Genomic DNA, 19,824 nt, shown 5'->3' on the forward strand with positions numbered 1-19,824 from the left:
TGTGAACACTAAAGGGGACCTCAGAATCTTGGGAAAGTTGACTGTACCCCAAGGTATCCCAGTGAACATCTTTGGTCTTCTAAATTGGGGTCACTTCTGTGTCTCAAATGTACCCCCCAAAAACTAACTTCAAGGGAGACCCTCAAAGGGCATTAAATTTGAAATGAAACTAAATCTGCTTTTCCCCTACTGTGGCAGTAGTTTTCAGTGGGATTTAGTTCTGTGTCTCTTGAGGGGATGTTTGGAAATGATGGGAGATTTTTAGTTATCACAGTTTTGGGGGGAGGTACTGCTTGCTGGGGGCTCCAGGGATTCTACATGTCTTCAATGTACAAGACAGTGCCCAGTGAAGAATTGTCCTTTCCCAAATGCCTTTAGCACCCATATCAGAAATGGTGACTTAGGGGACCATTGTATGCTCCCCAAGGGAACCTCCATGTTCCCAGAGGCACCTTTAAATCTGGGTAACCCGGCATCCGAAAGCACAGAGCTCCTCCAGGGTGGACTTTGCTGGTGCAGTTGGGAATTTCATCCCTCTAGAGGCGAGGCCTTGGGTATTAGGAACAGGGTTTATTTAGGATGGATGTGGAGGCACGAACGTTGTGATGGAGAAGGCTGGGGAGCTGGGCTTGAGAGTGAGTCTCATGACAGCCTCTCCTCTTCACCACCAGGTTCTTGTTCAAGGCCAAGAAGGCCGCAATGATGACCCAACCACCAGCCACCCCCACTCTGCCCCGACTCCCTCGCGAGGTGGTGCCTGCTGACGACCGTGATGACCCTGAGATCATCCTCAATACCACCACGGTGCGAACCGGGGACCCTCAACTTCAGCTCCCCCCCAGATTTCCAAATTTCATGCCGTAATCCCCAGTAATTGCCCTTATCTGGGGACACCCCGATATATACTGGAGACCACAAAATACAGTACACATCAATTTAACCCTTTGAACCCCTAAATCCGTATAGCTAGGGGCCTAAAAATTGCAGGGAACACAATGAAGCCATGGGGCACACTGATACAACTCCCAGGGCCCCCCAAATCCCAGGGATAAACCAACATAGACTCGGCACCCCAATATTTGGGTTCACCCATATAAACTCAACACCCCAAATTTAGTAGCTATTCTAGTATATTCCTGGGAACCAAAATTCACAATTATTCCAATACAGTTTGGGGATTCGCCAAATCTGGAATCTTTTCTGAGACAAACAGCCTAGTGGTTAGGATCGCGGGCTACCTGGGTGTCACTTCACGGCTCTATGTCTTCTCTTCTGGGGAAGCGCTATGGTTTCCCCATCAGTAAAATGGAGATAAAAAGTGTATCCACTTGATGGTGATAGTAAGGATTTAAGTGAGTTCATTTGTGAGCTATTTGTTAGCTATTATTTATTTATAACTTTGCTGTATAACCTGGGGAGGGACCCAAATTTGGGTGTATCACAAAACAGGCCCAAAGGATTCCCGAATCTAGGAATACATCAGTAAACACAGAAACAGAGGGACACAGACCCAGGGGGTCTCAAATCCAGCAACTTCTTGTTAAACTCCCAGAGGACACTGAGAATCCAGAGAAATCAACTCAGAGTCTCAGGGAAGCCCACTGACCACCGGTCCCCCCTTTGCCTCTTCAGTACTATTACTCTGTGAGGGTCTTCGCCGGCCAGGAGCCCAGCTGCGTGTGGGTGGGCTGGGTCACCCCCGACTACCATCAGCACGACATGAACTTCGACCTCAGCAAGGTCCGGGTGGTGACGGTGACCATGGGGGACGAGCAAGGCAACGTCCACAGCAGGTGCGGGGAGGGGCGGGGGCCGTGGGAGACCGGAAGTCAGCGCTGGGCGCCTCCTCCTTTCCTCCCCTCTTCCTGCTTGTCTTCCTCCTGTGGCTCCTGCTCTGTGTTTTCCCTCGTCCTCTTCTTTGTCCACTTCTTCTTTTCCATTTTCTCCTCCTCTTCCATCTTGCCGTCCTCTTTCTAGTTTACCTCCTTTCTCTATTCTCTCCTCCTGCTCCCCTTCTCCTTCTCCTCGTTCTGGAAACACCCCTTTCCCCCACCAGCTTCTAAGAATTCTAGCTCCGAGGGGCTCAGGGTCTGGGGTGAGGGGTTTCAGCACTCAGGTCTGCAGGTGGTGGGTGTTTGGGGGTGGGGCTCTGAGTCATGGTATTCCGGGAGCTCAGGGAAGGGGGTGTCCAGGGTCCAGAGCGCCTCGGCTGACGATCCGGGCACTGATCACTCCTGTGTCCTCTAGCCTCAAGTGCAGCAACTGCTACATGGTGTGGGGTGGAGACTTCGTGAGCCCCGGGCAGCAGGGCCGGATCAGCCACACGGACCTTGTCATTGGCTGCCTGGTGGACTTGGCCACTGGCCTAATGACCTTCACCGCCAACGGCAAAGAGAGCAACACCTTTTTCCAGGTAAGCCCAGCCCTCATTCAGCAACTTAGCGATAGCGTCCTCGTGTCTCAGCATCCCGGGACAGCCCTCCCAGACACCCTCTGAGGGCAGACCCCAGAGAGACAGGATAAAACAGCCTCAGGACAGGCCAGAGCTGGGAGGTTCCTAGGAGACCACCTAGGTGAACCATTCATCGAACTGACATCCAGAAAGGGGGAGACAGAGCAGAGCCTTGACCTTGGAGAGAGGTCCATATCCCTCTTGGGCTGGGTGATACCAGTCGCCACCTTTTCACCAATCAGGGAACATCCTAGGATGGGCCAAAATTCCAAGGTGGGATTTTCCTTTTCATCACTTTATTATGAAAGATTTCAAGCATACAGCAAAATTAAAGGAATTGTATCATGAATGCCTATATACCTACTACCACGAATCTGCTATCCATCCATTAATCCACCTAACTTTATTTATTTTATAAAACTTTATTTTAAATGGAGAATTTAAAAAAATACGCAAAACTGGAATAGCGTAATGAGGCTCCATGTCCCCATTACATAGCTCCAACTAGTACCCACTCACGGCCAACCTTGATTCATCTTTATCCACACCCACTGGAGGATTTTGAAGGAAATCCCAGATATCACATGGGTTGTCTCTTTTCAGTATGTATCTCTAAAAGATAAGGATTCTTTTAAAAAACATAGCCACAATACCACTATTATCTTAAAAAAAACCCCAAGAATTCTTAGATATCACCAAATATCCAGCCCGTGGTCAAACTTCTCTGGTTGTCTCAAAAATGTCTTTTTACCGTTTGTTTGAATCAGAATCTAAATAAGGTGATATGTTTTAGTTGGTTGCTAAGTCCCTTCAGTCTCTTTTCGTATGTAGATTTCCCTTCCATTTTTTTTTTTTTCCCCTTTGAAATGTATTCATTGAAGAAACCAGCTGTCTGTCTGGTAGAACTTTGCTCCTCAAAGTGTGGTCCCTGGACCAGCAGGCTCTGCATCACCTGGGAGCCTGTTAGAAATGCAGACTCTCAGGCTCTTACCCAGACCTGCCCAATCAGAATCTGATTTTTTAAATAAATCTCAGGGCATTCGTGTGCATACTACCATCTGAAGAGTGCTGGCCTAGTTTCCCACAGGCTGAATCTGGCTGATGCACACCTGAGGTGTCATTTAAACATTTTCCTCTGTCCCCTGTATTTTCTTGTAAACTGGGAGATGGGTCCAGGTTAGATTGGATTTGATTCAGGTTTGGCAAGACTGCGTCACAGATAGTGGTGTTTGTTGTGTTAGAGCCTGGGTGGGTTTCTCTTCAAAGATCAGAGGGGCTGCAGGGAAAGGCAGTCAGAGGATGGTTTTTGAACTTTGAAGAATAAATAAGTGCTTGGGAGAGAAACAGGAATGGCATTCGTGGGTGGGGGTGGGCATGATGTGCGCGAAGACCCAGACGACAGGTTGCCCTGGGGGAGGTGGAGGAGGTTGGCCTCACTGGATCAGAGGTGGTGCAGCCCATGAGCCACTTCAGGGCTCTTGTGGAGCCTCCAGTGCCTGAGTTTGGATCTGTAGACACCAGCAGCATCAGGCTGGGGCAACTGGCTCCCAAGTCGGGGATCCAGAGTCAATACCACCTCCAGTTCATCTTCTTCCTCACCCTGCCCTCTTCTCCCTTCCCAGGTGGAACCCAATACAAAGCTGTTTCCTGCTGTCTTTGTCCTGCCGACACACCAGAACGTCATCCAGTTTGAGCTGGGGAAGCAGAAGGTCAGGGTGCAGTGATGGGGCACTAATGGGGGCAGGCTGAGGACAGAGGTGTGGGAGGTCAGGCTGGCAGAGCGGCTTCAGTGGGGGGAGAAATCCGGGAGGTCTTCCTGGAAACAGAGTGGCGGGAGAGAAAGGATGGGGAATCCTGACATGTGCATACCCCTGTGTCCCCAGAACATCATGCCGCTGTCGGCCGCCATGTTTCTGAGCGAGCGCAAGAACCCCACCCCACAGTGCCCGCCGCGGCTCGAGATGCAGATGCTGATGCCCGTGTCGTGGAGCCGCATGCCCAACCACTTCCTGCAGGTGGACATGCGGCGTGCGGGCGAGCGGCTGGGCTGGGCTGTGCAGTGCCAGGAGCCGCTGACCATGATGGCGCTGCACATCCCCGAGGAGAACCGGTCAGGGACAGCCCCGGCGCCCAGGGGTGGGGCGGATACCGCAAGCCCTCTGGGGTCTGGATGCCACCCGGTGCCCCTCCCCACTACCCCGGGACTCCACACAACACCCTAGGAAGCCCCAGGCCTACCTTACCATCCCCAGATAACACTCCAGGGGGCTCTAAATCCCTTTCAGCAGGCTCAGACCCACCTCAGGGGACCCAGACTCAGCCCAGGCATCCCCAGCTAACACCCCAGTGGACTCCAGACTCACCTATGGGGCTCCAAACCCATCGCAGGGAGTCCAGATCCACATCAAGGAGACCACACAACACCCCAGGGGCCTCAAGTGCACCTCAGAGAGTCTTGCACGTTATTCAGACAGGCCTGGAGGCACCCCAGGTTCTCTTGGACGTACCCAGGAGACTTTAGAGGTATCCCTTGGAGATATCTAACCCGCTCCAGGGAACCCAGACACACCAGGCTAAAGAGTATTCACATGGATGACAGGAAAGCTTTTAAGGACTCTAAATGTGGCCAGGATCCCAGACTCACCCCAGGAAGATGCTTCATCTTTCCTTTATTCACTGATTCGACAAATAGCTCTGAGCTCCTCCTGTGTGACAGCAGAATTCTAGCCTGGAGACACCAAGCTCTTGTGAACGGACATTCTAGTAATGCTTTTGTATAACTCAGGGGACTCAGACCTGCCCAGGAGGACTCAGACCCATCCCCAGGGGCCTCAGACACACCCATTTATTCATTTGTTCCTACAACAAATATTTATTGAGCACATACTATTTGCTAAGTCCTTTATTTATTTATTTTTGGCTGTGTTGGGTCTTCATTGCTGCATGTGGGCTTTCTGTAGTTGCAGCGAGCGGGGGGCTAGCCTTCGTTGCGGTGCGCAGGCTTCTCATTGCGGTGGCTTCTCTTGTTGCGGAGCACAGGCTCTAGGCGCGCGGGCTTCAGTAGTTGCGGCTCGTGGGCTCAGTAGTTGTGGCGCACTCGCTTAGTTGCTCTGCGGCATGTGGGATCTTCCCGGACCAGGGCTCCAACCCGTGTCCCCTGCAGGTGGATTCTTAACCACTGCACCACCAGGGAAGCCTGCTAAGTCCTTTTTAGGTGCTGGGAATATAGCAAACAAACAAATAAACAAAAGAGGCAGAAGTGTCCTGTACTGGTGGAGTTTACATTCTGGTGGTGCTCAGATATAACCAGGGTACTCAGACCTGCCAGAGGGGGATTCAGACCCAACCTGGGATCCTAGATACATCTCAGGGTCACCAGATATTTCCCATGGTCTCTTAGATCCCCAGAGTACCAGACCATCCCACAAATCCCAGATGTATGTCAGGGAGCCCCCAGACCACTGAGGGACTTCCAGAACCATTAAAAGACTCCTAGACTCAGCTCCACAGACCTCACAGAACCTTGACCCAGCAGAACACTGGGATTCGCTGCTGGGGCTGCCAACACTCACCTGAGCACCTCTTTGCCTCTCTGTGGTCTGTGTCTCTGTCTCCCACCTCCTCTGCCTGCTGAGTCCCTGAATGTGGCCCATCTCCACTGCAGATGCATGGACATCCTGGAGCTGTCGGAGCGCTTGGACCTGCAGCGGTTCCACTCGCACACCCTCCGCCTCTACCGCGCTGTGTGCGCCCTGGGCAACAACCGCGTGGCACATGCTCTGTGCAGCCACGTGGACCAGGCACAGCTGCTGCACGCCCTGGAAGACGCGCACCTGCCCGGCCCCCTGCGTGCAGGCTACTACGACCTCCTCATCAGCATCCATCTCGAAAGTGCCTGCCGCAGCCGCCGCTCCATGCTCTCTGAGTACATCGTGCCCCTCACTCCTGAGACCCGTGCCATCACCCTCTTCCCGCCTGGAAAAAGAGCAGATAATGGTCCCCGCCGCTACGGCCTTCCTGGTGTCGGCGTCACCACCTCGCTGCGGCCTCCACACCATTTCTTAGCTCCCTGTTTTGTGGCTGCCCTGCCAGCTGCTGGGGCGGCAGAAGCTCCAGCCCGTCTCAGCCCCAGCATCCCTCTGGAGGCTCTTCGGGACAAAGCACTAAGAATGCTGGGGGAGGCAGTGCGAGACGGTGGGCAGCACGCACGCGACCCTGTCGGGGGCTCCGTGGAGTTCCAGTTTGTGCCCGTGCTCAAGCTTGTGTCCACCCTGCTGGTAATGACTTCCTCCTGCTTCCCTCTGTCCTGTTCTTTCACATTCCAAATCATCCATCCATCCGTACATACATACCTACATACATTCCCCTCCCATTTATACATCCAACTACCCGTTCATCTCTCGGTCCATATACCCTTCACCTTCCAACTTATCCTTGTATCATCTACTCGTTCACTTTTCCTTCCATCCATTCGTCTGCCATCTATTCATCTGTTTAGTAATCACTTCCTTCTTTCCATTCATCCATCCAACCAACCATCATTCATCCATCCTCCACCAACCTTTCCATCCATCCACCTATTCATTCAAACATACCCCCATCTTTCCATCCAAAAGTTCCTCATCTATTTATCCTTCCAGTCTCCACCCAATTATCCATCCATCCATACATGTATCCATCTATCTAACTTTCAATCTAGTTGTCCATTCATTCTTCCATTCATTCACACATCATTACATCCACCATTTCATCTATTCATCCATCCACCTACCCATTTATTTATTAATCTATCTTTCCCTTCATGCATTCAGCCATCATCTTCCTTCCACCTGTGCATCCATTCATCCACCCATCCACAGATTCATCCATTTCTCCATCTTCCACCTATCTGTCCATCAATCCATGCATCTCTCTATCCATATATATTAAGACCCATCCACGTACCCACAAATCCATCCAACCATCTACACCCTTTAATTCACCCGTTCTCCATCCTTCTATCCCTTCTTCATTTCATGTACCCTTTCATTCACATACCCATCTAATGACTCATCCATATATCCATCCATCCATCCGATTTTTCATACACAAACCTATCCACCCATCCACATATCCATCCTACCCCAGTGCCTGGTTATTTACCCATTTATCTATTTGCCCATCCACTCATTTACTTGCTTATGCGTCTGTCAAACCATCTATCCACCCACCTATCTATACATCATTTATCCTGTCATCCATCTACCCACCATCTCTTCTTCCACCTTTACCTTCACCTCTCAGTTCATTATCCACCCATCCATCCATCTCCCCGTCAAACCTCTACTATTCCATCTATTAATTCATCCACCCAGTCACCCAGTCCTCCCCCCATTCATTCATCTCTCTCTCTCCCCACTATTTTTCCCTTTTATCTACCTGCTCTCCTTCCATCTGCTGGCATCTTCATGATGTTGACTGAGAGCTAGCATATGCTGGGAGATATGAGGGCCTCAGGTGTAGGGTGCGTCCTGTTACAGAGTAACAAATGCTCAAGCTTGGGAAAAAGGACACTTCCTTGTGAAGGGAGAGGTGCTCATGTTTGGCTTTGTAGTCTGGGCCATGTACGTGGGACACAGGGTGTGGATCTGGGGGGATCTTAAGGAGGATGGATGGCAGGGCAGGGGGATGCCATTCCTGCTTGTAAGAGGAATCATATACAGCCAATGCAGGAATGAATCTGGCCTGTGCAGGAGAAACAGATCTGGGGAGTGAGGCTGGGTCTTGATTATGGAAGCCTTGCAGGCCACAGTGACAGACCCAGGCTTTGTCCCATAGGTGATGGGCATCTTTGGCGATGAGGATGTGAAACAGATCTTGAAGATGATTGAGCCTGAAGTATTCACTGAGGAAGAAGAGGAAGAGGAGGAGGAGGAAGAAGAGGAGGAAGAGGAGGAGGAGGAGGAGAAGGAGGAGGATGAGGAGGAAGAGGCACGGGAGAAGGAAGATGAGGAAAAAGAGGAAGAGGAGACAGCAGAAGGGGAAAAAGAAGACGACTTGGAGGAGGGGCTGCTCCAGATGAAGTTGCCGGAGTCTGTGAAGTTACAGGTGGGCTGATTCTTCCTGTTTTCCAGCCTCCATCCCTCTGGGCTAGGACATACAGGGTCTGGTGGGGCTTGAGTCTGGACTTTGTCCCAAGGCAGTGGGGAGCTGTGGAAGGGCATAAAGCAGTGGAGTGCTGCTGGCTTTGAATGAGCTATCTGTTTTCCATGTGGGAGGTGAATTAGAGGGATGAGACCATGGAGATGGCTGGCTTGAGGATCCAGGCAGGAGACAGTGGTGGCTCGACCAGAGCAGGGCTATGGAGTGGGGAGAGAAAGCAAGAAAAGTTTCAAGGAAGTCCTGATGGTCTCACCACCATCCCTCCTACTGCATGGCTGTCATCCCACAGATGTGTCACCTGCTGGAGTATTTCTGTGACCAAGAGCTGCAGCACCGTGTGGAGTCTCTTGCAGCCTTCGCAGAGCGCTACGTGGACAAGCTCCAGGCCAACCAGAGGGACCGCTACGGCACCCTTGTGAAAGCCTTCACCATGACTGCAGCTGAGACTGCCCGACGTACTCGCGAGTTCCGCTCCCCACCCCAGGAGCAGGTCCTCTGACCCCTGACCCCAGCTGGCCTTACTGTCTAAACCCAACCTCAACCTCTCCCCTTACTCTGATCACTGATGATACTCACTTAACCTCTCAATCTGAGCTTGACCTCTGGCCCTATCCATATACTTATCTGTTACTCTTCTACCTCTCTCTGAACCAGACTTCTGAGTCACCGCAGACTGACCCTGACTCCTTTCGAACCTTTAGTCGCCCAGATATTCTTCACTAATGACCTTAGACAGGAACTCACGATTGGATCTTTGATCCTTGACTTCAGAGTTGCTGCTCTGGGGTCTCTGACCCTCATTCTAATCTTTGACCTTCCCCTAGATCAACATGCTATTGAACTTCAAAAATGCTGAGGATGAGGAAGATAGTCCTGTCCCTGAAGAGATCCGACAGGATTTGCTCGAATTTCATCAAGACCTGCTGTCACACTGTGGTAAGAGAGGAGATCAGAGAATCCTCCTCCCAAACTTGTTCTTGAGACCTGTCTTGAAGTTTTCCTAAGATTTCCTGATCTTAAATATCTACAGTATTTGTGCAGTAACTGTTGGTAAAATGAATGAGTGACTGAATGAATGAACATGTTAGTGAACAGGTAGATGATGAGTGGAAGGATATGTTTATATGGGTATTTGGGTGGATGTATATGTGGACAAATGGCTGTAGGCTATAGCTGGATGGAAGAGTGTGTGAACTGATGGAGGGAAGGATGGCCGAATAAAGAAATGGGTGAAGAGATGGCTGACTGGTTTGGATGAATGAAAAGAAGGATGGCTGGGGGGATGGATGGATGACCTCTATTTTTTCTCATAAGTCAGCTGATAATCTTACTGAGATTTTATTATATGTGATGAGTCATTTTTCCCTGGCTGGCTTTCAAGATTTCTCTTTACCTTTGCCTTTAAGCAGTTTGAGTATGATGTATCTAGGTGTGGAGCTCAGTGAATTTATCCTACTTGAGCTGTTTTTGTTTTTTGCCGCACCATGCGGTTTGTGGGATCTCAGTTCCCCAACAAGGGATCGAACCCAGGCCACGGCAGTGAAAGCCAGGAATCCTAACCACTAGGCCACCAAGTTTCTTGGATGTGTAAATTAATATTTTTCATCAAATTTGGGACTTTGAGGCCATTATTTTTCCAAGTATTTTTCTGCTCCTTTCTCATCTCTCCTTCTAGGACTCCCATTATGCGTATGTTGGTACACTAGATGGTGTCCCACAGGTCTCTGAGGCTCTGTTAGTTTTTCTTCAGACTGGATAACGTCTGTTGTTCTACCTTCAAGTTCATTGATTCTTTCTCCTACCAGCTCAAGTATGCTGTCGTACCCCTCTAGTGTTTTTTAAATTTCAGTTTTTGTACTTTTCAACTCTATATGGTTATTTTTTACATTATCTACCTCTATTAATATTCTGTTTGATGAGTCATTGTCATCATAGTTCTCTTTAATACTTTAGACTTGGTTTCCTTTAGTTCTTTGAAGATACTTGCAATAGTTGATTTAAAAGACAAATGATTCAAGGAATGAATAAATGAACAAACATGAACATATAAACAAATGAAAAACCCCACGAATGCACACATGAATGAGAAATGAGTGAGTGAACACATGAATGAATAAAGAAGTAAATGATAGAGGCGATTAATAAGCAATGAATGATGAATGACACGCCCTCCCTTCTTGACCACCTCCAGGAGTTCAGCTGGTGGGGGAGGAGGAAGAACCGGAGGAAGAAGCCACCCTGGGCAGCCGCCTGATGGGCCTGTTGGAGAAGGTACGGCTGCTGAAGAAGAAGGAGGAGAAACCGGAGGAGGAGCCACCTGCCGAGGAGCACAAACCCCGTGAGGACTGGGGCCACCAGGGATGGCACAGGGGTGGGCCAAGCAGCCCTGCGCTTGGGGAGTTTCTGGGTCCAAGACAGGCCACCAGGAGTAGCCCAAGGGATGGGTGGATGGGTATTAATGAGAGAGGAGGAGTGGAGAGAGGGGTGAGAGAGGAGGCATGCTGGAGGCGTGGCCCCAAAGTTGGGGCTGCACAGTGTGTGTGTTGGAACAGCGTGGTGCATGGCTGCCAGAGCAGAGGCATACATCCAATCTTGGGGTGGGGCAACTCCTGCACCACCGTGGCTTCCATGTACTTGTGGCTTTTCTTTGTTTTTCCCTTATTTCTTGGTGAAAGTGATTACTATGCTGAGGGGTTAGGAAAGCAGTCATGATAAATGTTGGGCCCATGGGTCATTAGGCAAACTATATATTAACACCATATGACAAGGACAGAGTCCCTAACATTGGTGGAGGGTTTATTCTATAACATTCAAGAAATTTTATTGGGCCAACTCTGGGCCAGGCACTGTTGGTAGGGCCAGGGAATATAGTAGGGGGAAGAGTCAAAGTCCCTGCCCTCAAGGAGTTTAGAATATTACAAAAGATACAAATATACATATACCATAATATCAGATGGCCATACGTATTAAGAAGAAAACTAAAGCTGAGTGAGAGGAGAGAGAGGGACAAAGATGGAGAGGTTGGAGTGGGGGAGTGAGGTATGCAAAGATCTGGGGAAAGATGATTGGTACAGATGGAACAGCCAGTGCAAAGGCCCTGAGGCAGGAACATGCTTGGTGCGTTTAGAGACCAGTGTGGCTGGAGCAGAGTGAGCAGGAGGGGAGGTACAGCATATGAAGTCAGAAGTGATGGGTCCAGATCGTGTAGAGCAGATGGAAGGAAGGTAGGACATGTCACAGGTCATGAATTGACACCATCATTCAGTGCCAGTGCAGGAAGGTTTCTCCTGACCCTGAGACACAGGAGACATCTGTCTTCTCTCCCAGAAATCCTGGGAAGAAAAAGGGTTGGGAGAGAAAGAGAGACAGGGAGAGAAATGGATGCTGGATATAGGAGAGGAGAGTCCCGGGGACATGGCCAGGGAAAATAAAAGAGTTCATTTTTGACATAATTTTCAGATGACACCAAAGTCTTCACAGTTTTTCTTTGTGTCTGTTGTCTCCCATGATGAAAAATCAGCAGTGTTTTCACAGAACAAATGGAATTACCACTGGCACTTTCAAAGGTGCTCAGAATAATGCTCTGGTACTTTGCAGTGATACAAGTGCTTTTTCCTCTTAAAGCTTTTAGGGGGGCACTTATGGTCTGGGTATAGGGTGAAGAGGATAGGGAGACTCCTAGAGCCACAGAACAAAATCTGCCAGAATCTGCCCACTCCTGGCAGGAGGAGGGTAGGAGGTGGGTGGTTAGCAACTGAGAAGCCCTCTGGAAAGAGGGGCGCCCTCTGTACCGTTTTCGCTCAAGGCCCTGGTCAGGAAGAGTGTTCCTACCCTTGTGTCCCCTTCCCAGAGTCGCTGCAGGAGCTGGTGTCCCACACAGTGGTGCGTTGGGCCCAAGAGGACTTCGTGCAGAGCCCCGAGCTGGTACGGGCCATGTTCAGCCTCCTGCACCGGCAGTACGATGGGCTCGGGGAGCTGCTGCGTGCCCTGCCCCGGGCCTATACCATCTCACCCTCCTCCGTGGAGGACACCATGAGTCTGCTTGAGTGCCTTGGCCAGATCCGGTCACTGCTTATCGTGCAGATGGGCCCCCAGGAGGAACACCTCATGATCCAGAGCATTGGGTGAGGCCCCGCCCCTCCCCTGACTCTGCACATCCCCGGGGAAGGGAGGGGAGACCTTCCGGCTCAAGCTTGTCCACCGGCTCACGTCCTCTGGATGCAATAATGTGTCCTTCCCCACTTCTGCCCCATCCTCAGGGTGGTGTGCTCCTCCCAGCAACTAGCCCATCTCCCTAGGTAATGTCCCCCCCTCTTACCTCTCCACCCACCCCTGGGTAACAGCTCCTACTCACCTGTGACTCTTGGCTCAAGATTTACCCTCTTTGAGCTTTGGTTTCTTCATCTCTAACCTGGGGAAGAGCCACGCTTATCTTGAAGAGTTGTGGTGCGGCTTCAGTGAGCTCATGTAGTGGTAATAACAGTAATAATAATAATGATAACAATAGTCTTCAGCACTCAGCGCCAAGTGAGCCTCATTCATTCACTCAGCAAACATCTATTGAGCACCTACTGTGTGCCAGGCCCTTTCTAGGCACTTGGGGTTACAACATGCAACATGATAAAGATCTCCGCCCCAGGGGGAGCCCACCTTGGAACCTCTGGTTTCCTTGTCTGTGAAAGAGGGATAATTCCAGTTCCTGCCTCAGAGTGGACATAAGGATTGAATGAGTTCAGATCTGTAAAGGGAGGAGTGCCGGGCACAGACTAGGAGTTCAGTAAATGTTAACTGTTACCACAGTGGTGGTGATGGCTCCCGCAAGGGTCTGGAGGCTCTCCCTGGACTTGACCCCATGCACTCTACCTGTCCACAGGAACATCATGAACAACAAAGTCTTCTACCAACACCCGAACCTGATGCGGGCGCTGGGCATGCATGAGACAGTCATGGAGGTCATGGTGAATGTCCTTGGGGGCGGCGAATCCAAGGTAAGGGGGCTGCGTGGGCTGGGGAGCTCAGGGGAGCGGGCCCCGGAGGGCAGGCACTGACCACCAGCCCACCCTGCTTGCCCAGGAGATCCGCTTCCCCAAGATGGTGACCAGCTGCTGCCGCTTCCTCTGCTACTTCTGCCGCATCAGCCGGCAGAACCAGCGCTCCATGTTTGACCACCTGAGCTACCTGCTGGAGAACAGCGGCATTGGCCTGGGTGAGGAACCCTGAGCCCACTCCTGGCGGTCCATCCAGGCTGGCCCCGCTCTCCGCTGGCTCACTTAGTCATTTAACAAACACTCACTCTCAACTCACCCTGGATCTGGACCTGTAATGAGCAGTGCTGGGGATACCCAGACAGCCCTGGGCCTGGCCCTAATGGGGTTCACAGTGGAGTGGGGTAGACAAACCGATCCCAGACAGTGTCAGCCTGGACTGATCAGGCCTGGGATGGAGAAGCACAGTCAGAGGAGCCACCTGACCCAGGCTGGAAAAGGGGTGGTCAAGGAGGGCTTCCTGGAGGAGGTGAGGCAAGCAAAAGTGAGACAGTCAGCTAGGCACCTCTGAAGAGCATTCTCACTGCCTCTCACCCCCACAGGCATGAAGGGCTCCACGCCCCTGGACGTGGCAGCTGCCTCTGTCATTGACAACAACGAGCTGGCCTTGGCGTTGCAGGAGCAGGATCTGGAGAAGGTGTGGAGGGAGAAGGCCTGGCCCATACCTGGCCCCTTGGGGCACCTGCTGATTTGGGTCCCACTCTATGGGTGCCATTGTGCATGGTCCAGAACTGAATCAGAAGGGGAATAATTTGCAGCAAAGGGACAGGACCCAGTCACTCGCTCACGGGGCTGAGTGAAAATCTACACCCCACCCTCCCCAGCCACGTGGGCTTGGCACGTTTCTTGGCCCTCTGTGCTCCCTGCTTCTGTGTGTAGCAGTGAAAGGCATGGACTCTGGAGCTCAGCAACTTAGATTCAACTCCCCGCCCCCACCCCCACTCCCAGCCCCACTCTCTTGCTGTGTGGCCTTGGACAAGTGGCTTAAATTCTCCAGGCCTCCATCTCCTCATTTGTAGAATGAATATAATAGAAACAATTTCATACAGTTGTTCTGCGGATTAAATAAGTTAACTCACGAAAGCGTTTACAAAGCAGTAAGCACTCTCTGACAGTTATCTACTATTATAGTATTATTATTTAACAAATGTTTTTGAGCACCTACTATGTGTCAGGACCCGTCCAAGGCAGTAGGGGTATGACAGTGATTGAGAGTCAAAAATCCTTGTCCTTGTGAAGCTGACATTCTAGTTGGGAGGATGGATAATAAACAAGATGAAGAAGTAAAATATGTGGTGTATTAGCTAATGACGAGTGTTAAGGAAGAAAAAACGTGAGCAAGGGAGAGAAATATCAAGTGTCGGGAGGGTGTCTGAGTTTAGACACAAGTGGTCAGAGAAAGCCTCACTGAGAAAGTGACCTTCAGGTAAAGCTCTGAAGGAGATGGGGGCCATATGGACATGAGGGGGAAGAGCATTCCAAGCTGGGAAGCAGCCAGTGCAAAGGCGCTGAGGCAGGAGTGAACCTGATGAGTGTGAGGAACAGCAGAGAGAGCAGTGTGCTTGGAACAGGGGGAGACAGGGTGAGTGCTAGGATGTGAGGGCAGGGAGTTGACAAGGGCAGATTGTGTGGAGGGTCTGTGGGCCACAGCGAGGGCTCTGGCTTTAGCCCTAAGTGAGACAGTAGGGGTCTCTCTGACTGTGTGGGGGACAGACTAGGGGTTGAAGGGAACAGTGAGCCCAGGGAGGAGGTGGCTGCGATGGTCCAGGTGGGAAATGATGGTGGAGGATGAGGGTTATTGTTTGCTGAGGGATGCAAATTGGATTGCGGAGCTCCAGGGATGGGCAGGGACTTGAGCCTTGGGGAGGAAGGAGGTGTGGGTCTAGCCTTTGGCTGAGCCTCCTGTGCCCCCAGGTGGTGTCCTACCTGGCAGGCTGTGGCCTCCAAAGCTGCCCCATACTCCTGGCCAAAGGGTACCCAGACATCGGCTGGAACCCCTGCGGCGGCGAGCGCTACCTGGACTTCCTGCGCTTCGCTGTCTTCGTCAACGGTGAGGCAAGGGGTGGCGGTAATAGGGCGGGAGGCTGGGGGTCACTGGCTAAAGCCTCCCTCGGGTGTGGCCCACATACTGGGCCACAGGCCTGGCCTGGGCAGGGATGCCTCCAAGTGGGCGCGGGGCAGGGTCTGGAGGTCAACGGGGGCCTGACGTTCACCCCTGGGGTGCCAGGTCAGGGGCTGTCCAGGGAGGGACCCTGGGCAGTGGCTCATGAGGCCTCCTGACCCCGCGAGCCACCAGGTGAGAGCGTGGAGGAGAATGCCAACGTGGTGGTGCGTCTGCTGATCCGCAAGCCTGAGTGCTTCGGGCCTGCCCTGCGGGGTGAGGGCAGCTCGGGGCTGCTGGCCACCATCGAAGAGGCCATCCGCATCTCCGAGGACCCCGCGAGGGATGGCCCAGGAGTCCGCAGGGACCGGCGGCGTGAGCTGTGAGTCTCCTGCCCCCTCCTCGACAGAACCACCACCCTCCCCGAGCCCCTGCTGTCTCCTCACACCACCCGCCTTCCTCTGCAGCTTCGGGGAGGAGCCTCCCGAAGAAAACCGGGTGCACCTTGGACACGCCATCATGTCCTTCTACGCTGCCTTGATCGACCTGCTGGGACGCTGTGCACCAGAGATGCATGTGAGACCTGAAGGCTGGGCTGAGGGGCAGGCACAGCCAACCTTGAACCTCTTCATTCAGACATTCAACAACATTGATTTAGCTCTTGCTCTGCATGTGGTCCTGGGTTAGGCAATGCTGGGGACACACCAGTGGCCGAGAGAGCCCCTGGCCCCGCTCGCACAGAGCTCTCAGTCCAGTGCGGGAGATCAGGCAATGAAAGCCAGTGGTAGTCAGGGCTGCAGGGGGGAAGCACAGGCAGAGGGGTCAGGGCTGGGAATTCTAGAGTTAGCTCCACGAGACGGAGTCTTTACCTGCCAGTGGGTCGGGAAGGGATGGAATGGGGGAATGACCACATGGGGCAGGGGGTGCCTGATGACATGCCCCCCTCCCCTCTCCAGCTAATCCAAGCCGGCAAAGGCGAGGCCCTGCGGATCCGCGCCATCCTGCGCTCCCTCGTGCCCCTGGACGACCTCGTGGGCATCATCAGCCTCCCACTGCAGATCCCCACCCTGGGCAAAGGTGCGGAGGGGCGGGACTCAGCAAGGGAGTGACGCTGGGGAGGAAGCAGAGGGACCCCAAGGGCAGCCCTGACCCCACTCTCTTGCCCACAGATGGGGCTCTGGTACAGCCAAAGATGTCGGCATCCTTTGTGCCGGACCACAAGGCGTCGATGGTGCTCTTCCTGGACCGCGTGTACGGCATCGAGAACCAGGAGTTCTTGCTGCATGTGCTAGATGTGGGTTTCCTGCCCGACATGCGGGCGGCCGCCTCGCTGGACACGGTGGGTAGTCTGGCCACTCTCCCGGCCTCCAGAGTGGGATGTGTCATGGGAATAGTGGCAGCACTTTTGTTTGTTCTGAACTTGTGTACGTATCATAATCCTCCCTCCCCCACCATCAAGATAGAAAACAAAAACCAAGAAAAGCTCTGAGTTCTGGGAAAGGGTGGGTGGAAATCTCCAACACCTCAGGTTATAAAAAAGAATTCTCAGTGATGGCTCAGCACCGTGGAGATACAAAGACCCATGCACAACACCCACAACAAGAACAATAATAATAGAAGGTGACAATGCCACGTTAGGATGAAGACTGGTAACTCACCATTGGTTTGGCCAAATGGAGGAAGCAGTTTCAGTGAGGTGGTGGGGCTAAAGCCTTATGGGAAAGGGTTTAGGAGAGCCTGGGAGGACTTCCCTGGCAGTCCAGTGGTTAAGACTCCACGCTTCCACTGCAGGGGGCGCAGTGGAAGTTTGCCCCCTGGTCAGGGAACTAAGAGCCCATATGCCATGCGGTGCAGCCGAAAAATATATATATAGAGAGAGAGCGAGCCCCTCTCAGAGAGAGAGGCTGAGAGGTGAGGTATTGGAGACAGCGAGTGTTGACAGTCTACACAAGTTGGTGACAGAAGAGGCAGGGAAATGGCGATGTGCTGGCCGGGTGAACTTGGTCAAGAGGAGGCTCTTCTTAAGATGGGAGAAATGACTGTTCCCTACTGGGGAAGGGAACCCCGGAACTTGAATCTATAACTACCAGTTTATCAGAAATACAGGAGGCAGAGGAACTAGTTACCTGACACCACTGGGAAGCGACCAACCAAGGCCAAAATGTAGGAAATTCCATTGGACCCATGACTCAGTTTCTTCAGCAAATCAATAGCCTTAAAACGGGGGGGGAGGAAAAGGGACAGTTACTGATGGAGACACCTGTCAGCCAAGTACAGTATGGGGGTCTTCTTGGGGCCCTGATCCAAACAATCGCAGCTAAATGCAAAGCCATTTTTGAGACAATTAGAGAAAGCTGATCATGATTATTAAGAGATTTCGTTAATTCTGTGAGGTGTGATAATGGCAGCATGGAATGTTAAATAGAAGTATTGATACTTGTCTGAATGGAGATACATATTGAAGTATCTTTGGATAAAGTGATATATGGCTGGGGGTTGCATGAAATATTACAGGAAAAAAAGGCGAGGGTAGAGAGGAAAAGCATGCAGAAGGTGGGTATCTGCAAAACAGCCTAATCTGGGTAATGAGGGTTCATTAATTGGCTCCTGGACTTTTGCGTGTATTTGAAATTTTGCATAGTCCAAAGTACTAAGGGTAGTGGAGTCTGGGAGAAGCAGGTTTCAGGGGAAGATCAGAAGCCGGGGTCGTTTGCCCAGAGTTATCCTGGGCGGGTGTCAGGGCTTGATGTCCCCACCCTGCGCCCCAGGCCACTTTCAGCACCACGGAGATGGCGCTGGCGCTGAACCGTTACCTGTGCCTGGCGGTGCTGCCGCTCATCACCAAGTGTGCGCCACTCTTTGCGGGAACCGAGCATCGCGCCATCATGGTGGACTCCATGCTTCACACGGTGTACCGCCTGTCCCGCGGCCGATCGCTCACCAAGGCGCAGCGCGACGTCATCGAGGAATGCCTGATGGCGCTCTGCAGGTGGGGCGGGACCCTGGTGGGCGGGGCTACGGGTGGGGCGGACCTCAGGGTGAGATAGCCCCGCCCCGTGCATGTCCCCGCAGGTACATCCGCCCGTCCATGCTGCAGCACCTGCTGCGGCGCCTGGTGTTCGACGTGCCCATCCTTAACGAGTTCGCCAAGATGCCGCTCAAGGTGAGGGCAAGCCCTCTTCAGCTTGCGTATTTCCATGCTCCACCCACCGGCTTGCTCCACCCACCGGCTTGCTCCGCCCTCGGACTATGGGGCTCATTTGTATCACACCGCCCAGGCCAGTTAACCTGCAAACGCACGGGCAGCGGGCCCCATAGAAACCTCTTTAACATTCACTTTGCGTCATTGGTGCCTCTAACACTCCCTAATTAGCGTTTAATTCGCATGACAGTGAGCCAACCCCCATCTTAATTCGCATATATTTGCGTGGGGCACACTTTTTCTAATTAGCATGCTTATTCGCATGCTTAGACCACCGGCCTTCCACTATTCAAATGACTGCATTTATTTCAGTAAATAGTACCACAGCTATCCTGAATATTTGCACACTGTCTCTCCTATTATTTTTTCATTTGCATGCTAGTTTGCATAAGGAGATACCCCCAACTCAGATATTTTAACTATTTTGCGTAATACATCTAAATCAGCCCCCATTTCAAATTTGTATATTGGCTGGTGGAGGCTCTCTTCCCAACTACCACGTGTTTGCGTGGGGTGCTGCCTATGTTTCTATTTGCCATGTTAATTCACATAAGCACAGATCACTTCATCCGTATGCCCATTTGCACATAACCCTACCCATGGATTAATATCTGCATGCTTATTTGTATAAAGAACACCAGACAAATCCAGCTCTGATTTAATGCCCATCCTGACTCTGAATTAGAGTGCCAAATTTACATAATAAACTGTCCAGGACCACTTCCCAATACGCATGCCATTTCCCCTTTATTAGCATATCATTTGCATAATTCACACCTCCTTCATAATTTAAAAGCACTGCCACCCCCCCACCCCCACCCCAGGGCCTCCCTGGGCCTTCATTCGCCTGCCACCTGTTAATGTCCCCCTCATTTGTGTGTCC

At 51.9% G+C, this 19,824-nt stretch overlaps 1 protein-coding gene across 2 annotated transcripts in view; it reads left to right on the forward strand.

Annotated features, from left to right (window-relative positions):
• The window catches only part of RYR1 (ryanodine receptor 1), a 115,432-nt gene that overhangs the window by 31,040 nt on the left and 64,568 nt on the right, over positions 1–19,824 (forward strand). For both annotated transcript variants that reach the window (XM_061173007.1, XM_061173006.1), the window contains exons 29-49: positions 672–804; positions 1,633–1,793; positions 2,248–2,413; positions 4,075–4,161; positions 4,336–4,562; positions 6,117–6,729; positions 8,270–8,539; positions 8,883–9,083; positions 9,418–9,529; positions 10,785–10,931; positions 12,444–12,717; positions 13,467–13,581; positions 13,667–13,799; positions 14,181–14,275; positions 15,553–15,688; positions 15,935–16,121; positions 16,207–16,315; positions 16,696–16,816; positions 16,909–17,078; positions 18,508–18,728; positions 18,812–18,902. In XM_061173007.1, the coding sequence (XP_061028990.1) occupies positions 672–804; positions 1,633–1,793; positions 2,248–2,413; positions 4,075–4,161; positions 4,336–4,562; positions 6,117–6,729; positions 8,270–8,539; positions 8,883–9,083; positions 9,418–9,529; positions 10,785–10,931; positions 12,444–12,717; positions 13,467–13,581; positions 13,667–13,799; positions 14,181–14,275; positions 15,553–15,688; positions 15,935–16,121; positions 16,207–16,315; positions 16,696–16,816; positions 16,909–17,078; positions 18,508–18,728; positions 18,812–18,902 (3,769 nt within the window). The remainder of the gene's footprint in view (positions 1–671; positions 805–1,632; positions 1,794–2,247; positions 2,414–4,074; positions 4,162–4,335; positions 4,563–6,116; positions 6,730–8,269; positions 8,540–8,882; positions 9,084–9,417; positions 9,530–10,784; positions 10,932–12,443; positions 12,718–13,466; positions 13,582–13,666; positions 13,800–14,180; positions 14,276–15,552; positions 15,689–15,934; positions 16,122–16,206; positions 16,316–16,695; positions 16,817–16,908; positions 17,079–18,507; positions 18,729–18,811; positions 18,903–19,824) is intronic.

This window comes from Eubalaena glacialis, chromosome 18 (assembly GCF_028564815.1).
Source record: "Eubalaena glacialis isolate mEubGla1 chromosome 18, mEubGla1.1.hap2.+ XY, whole genome shotgun sequence".
NCBI classification, from domain to species: domain Eukaryota; kingdom Metazoa; phylum Chordata; class Mammalia; order Artiodactyla; family Balaenidae; genus Eubalaena; species Eubalaena glacialis.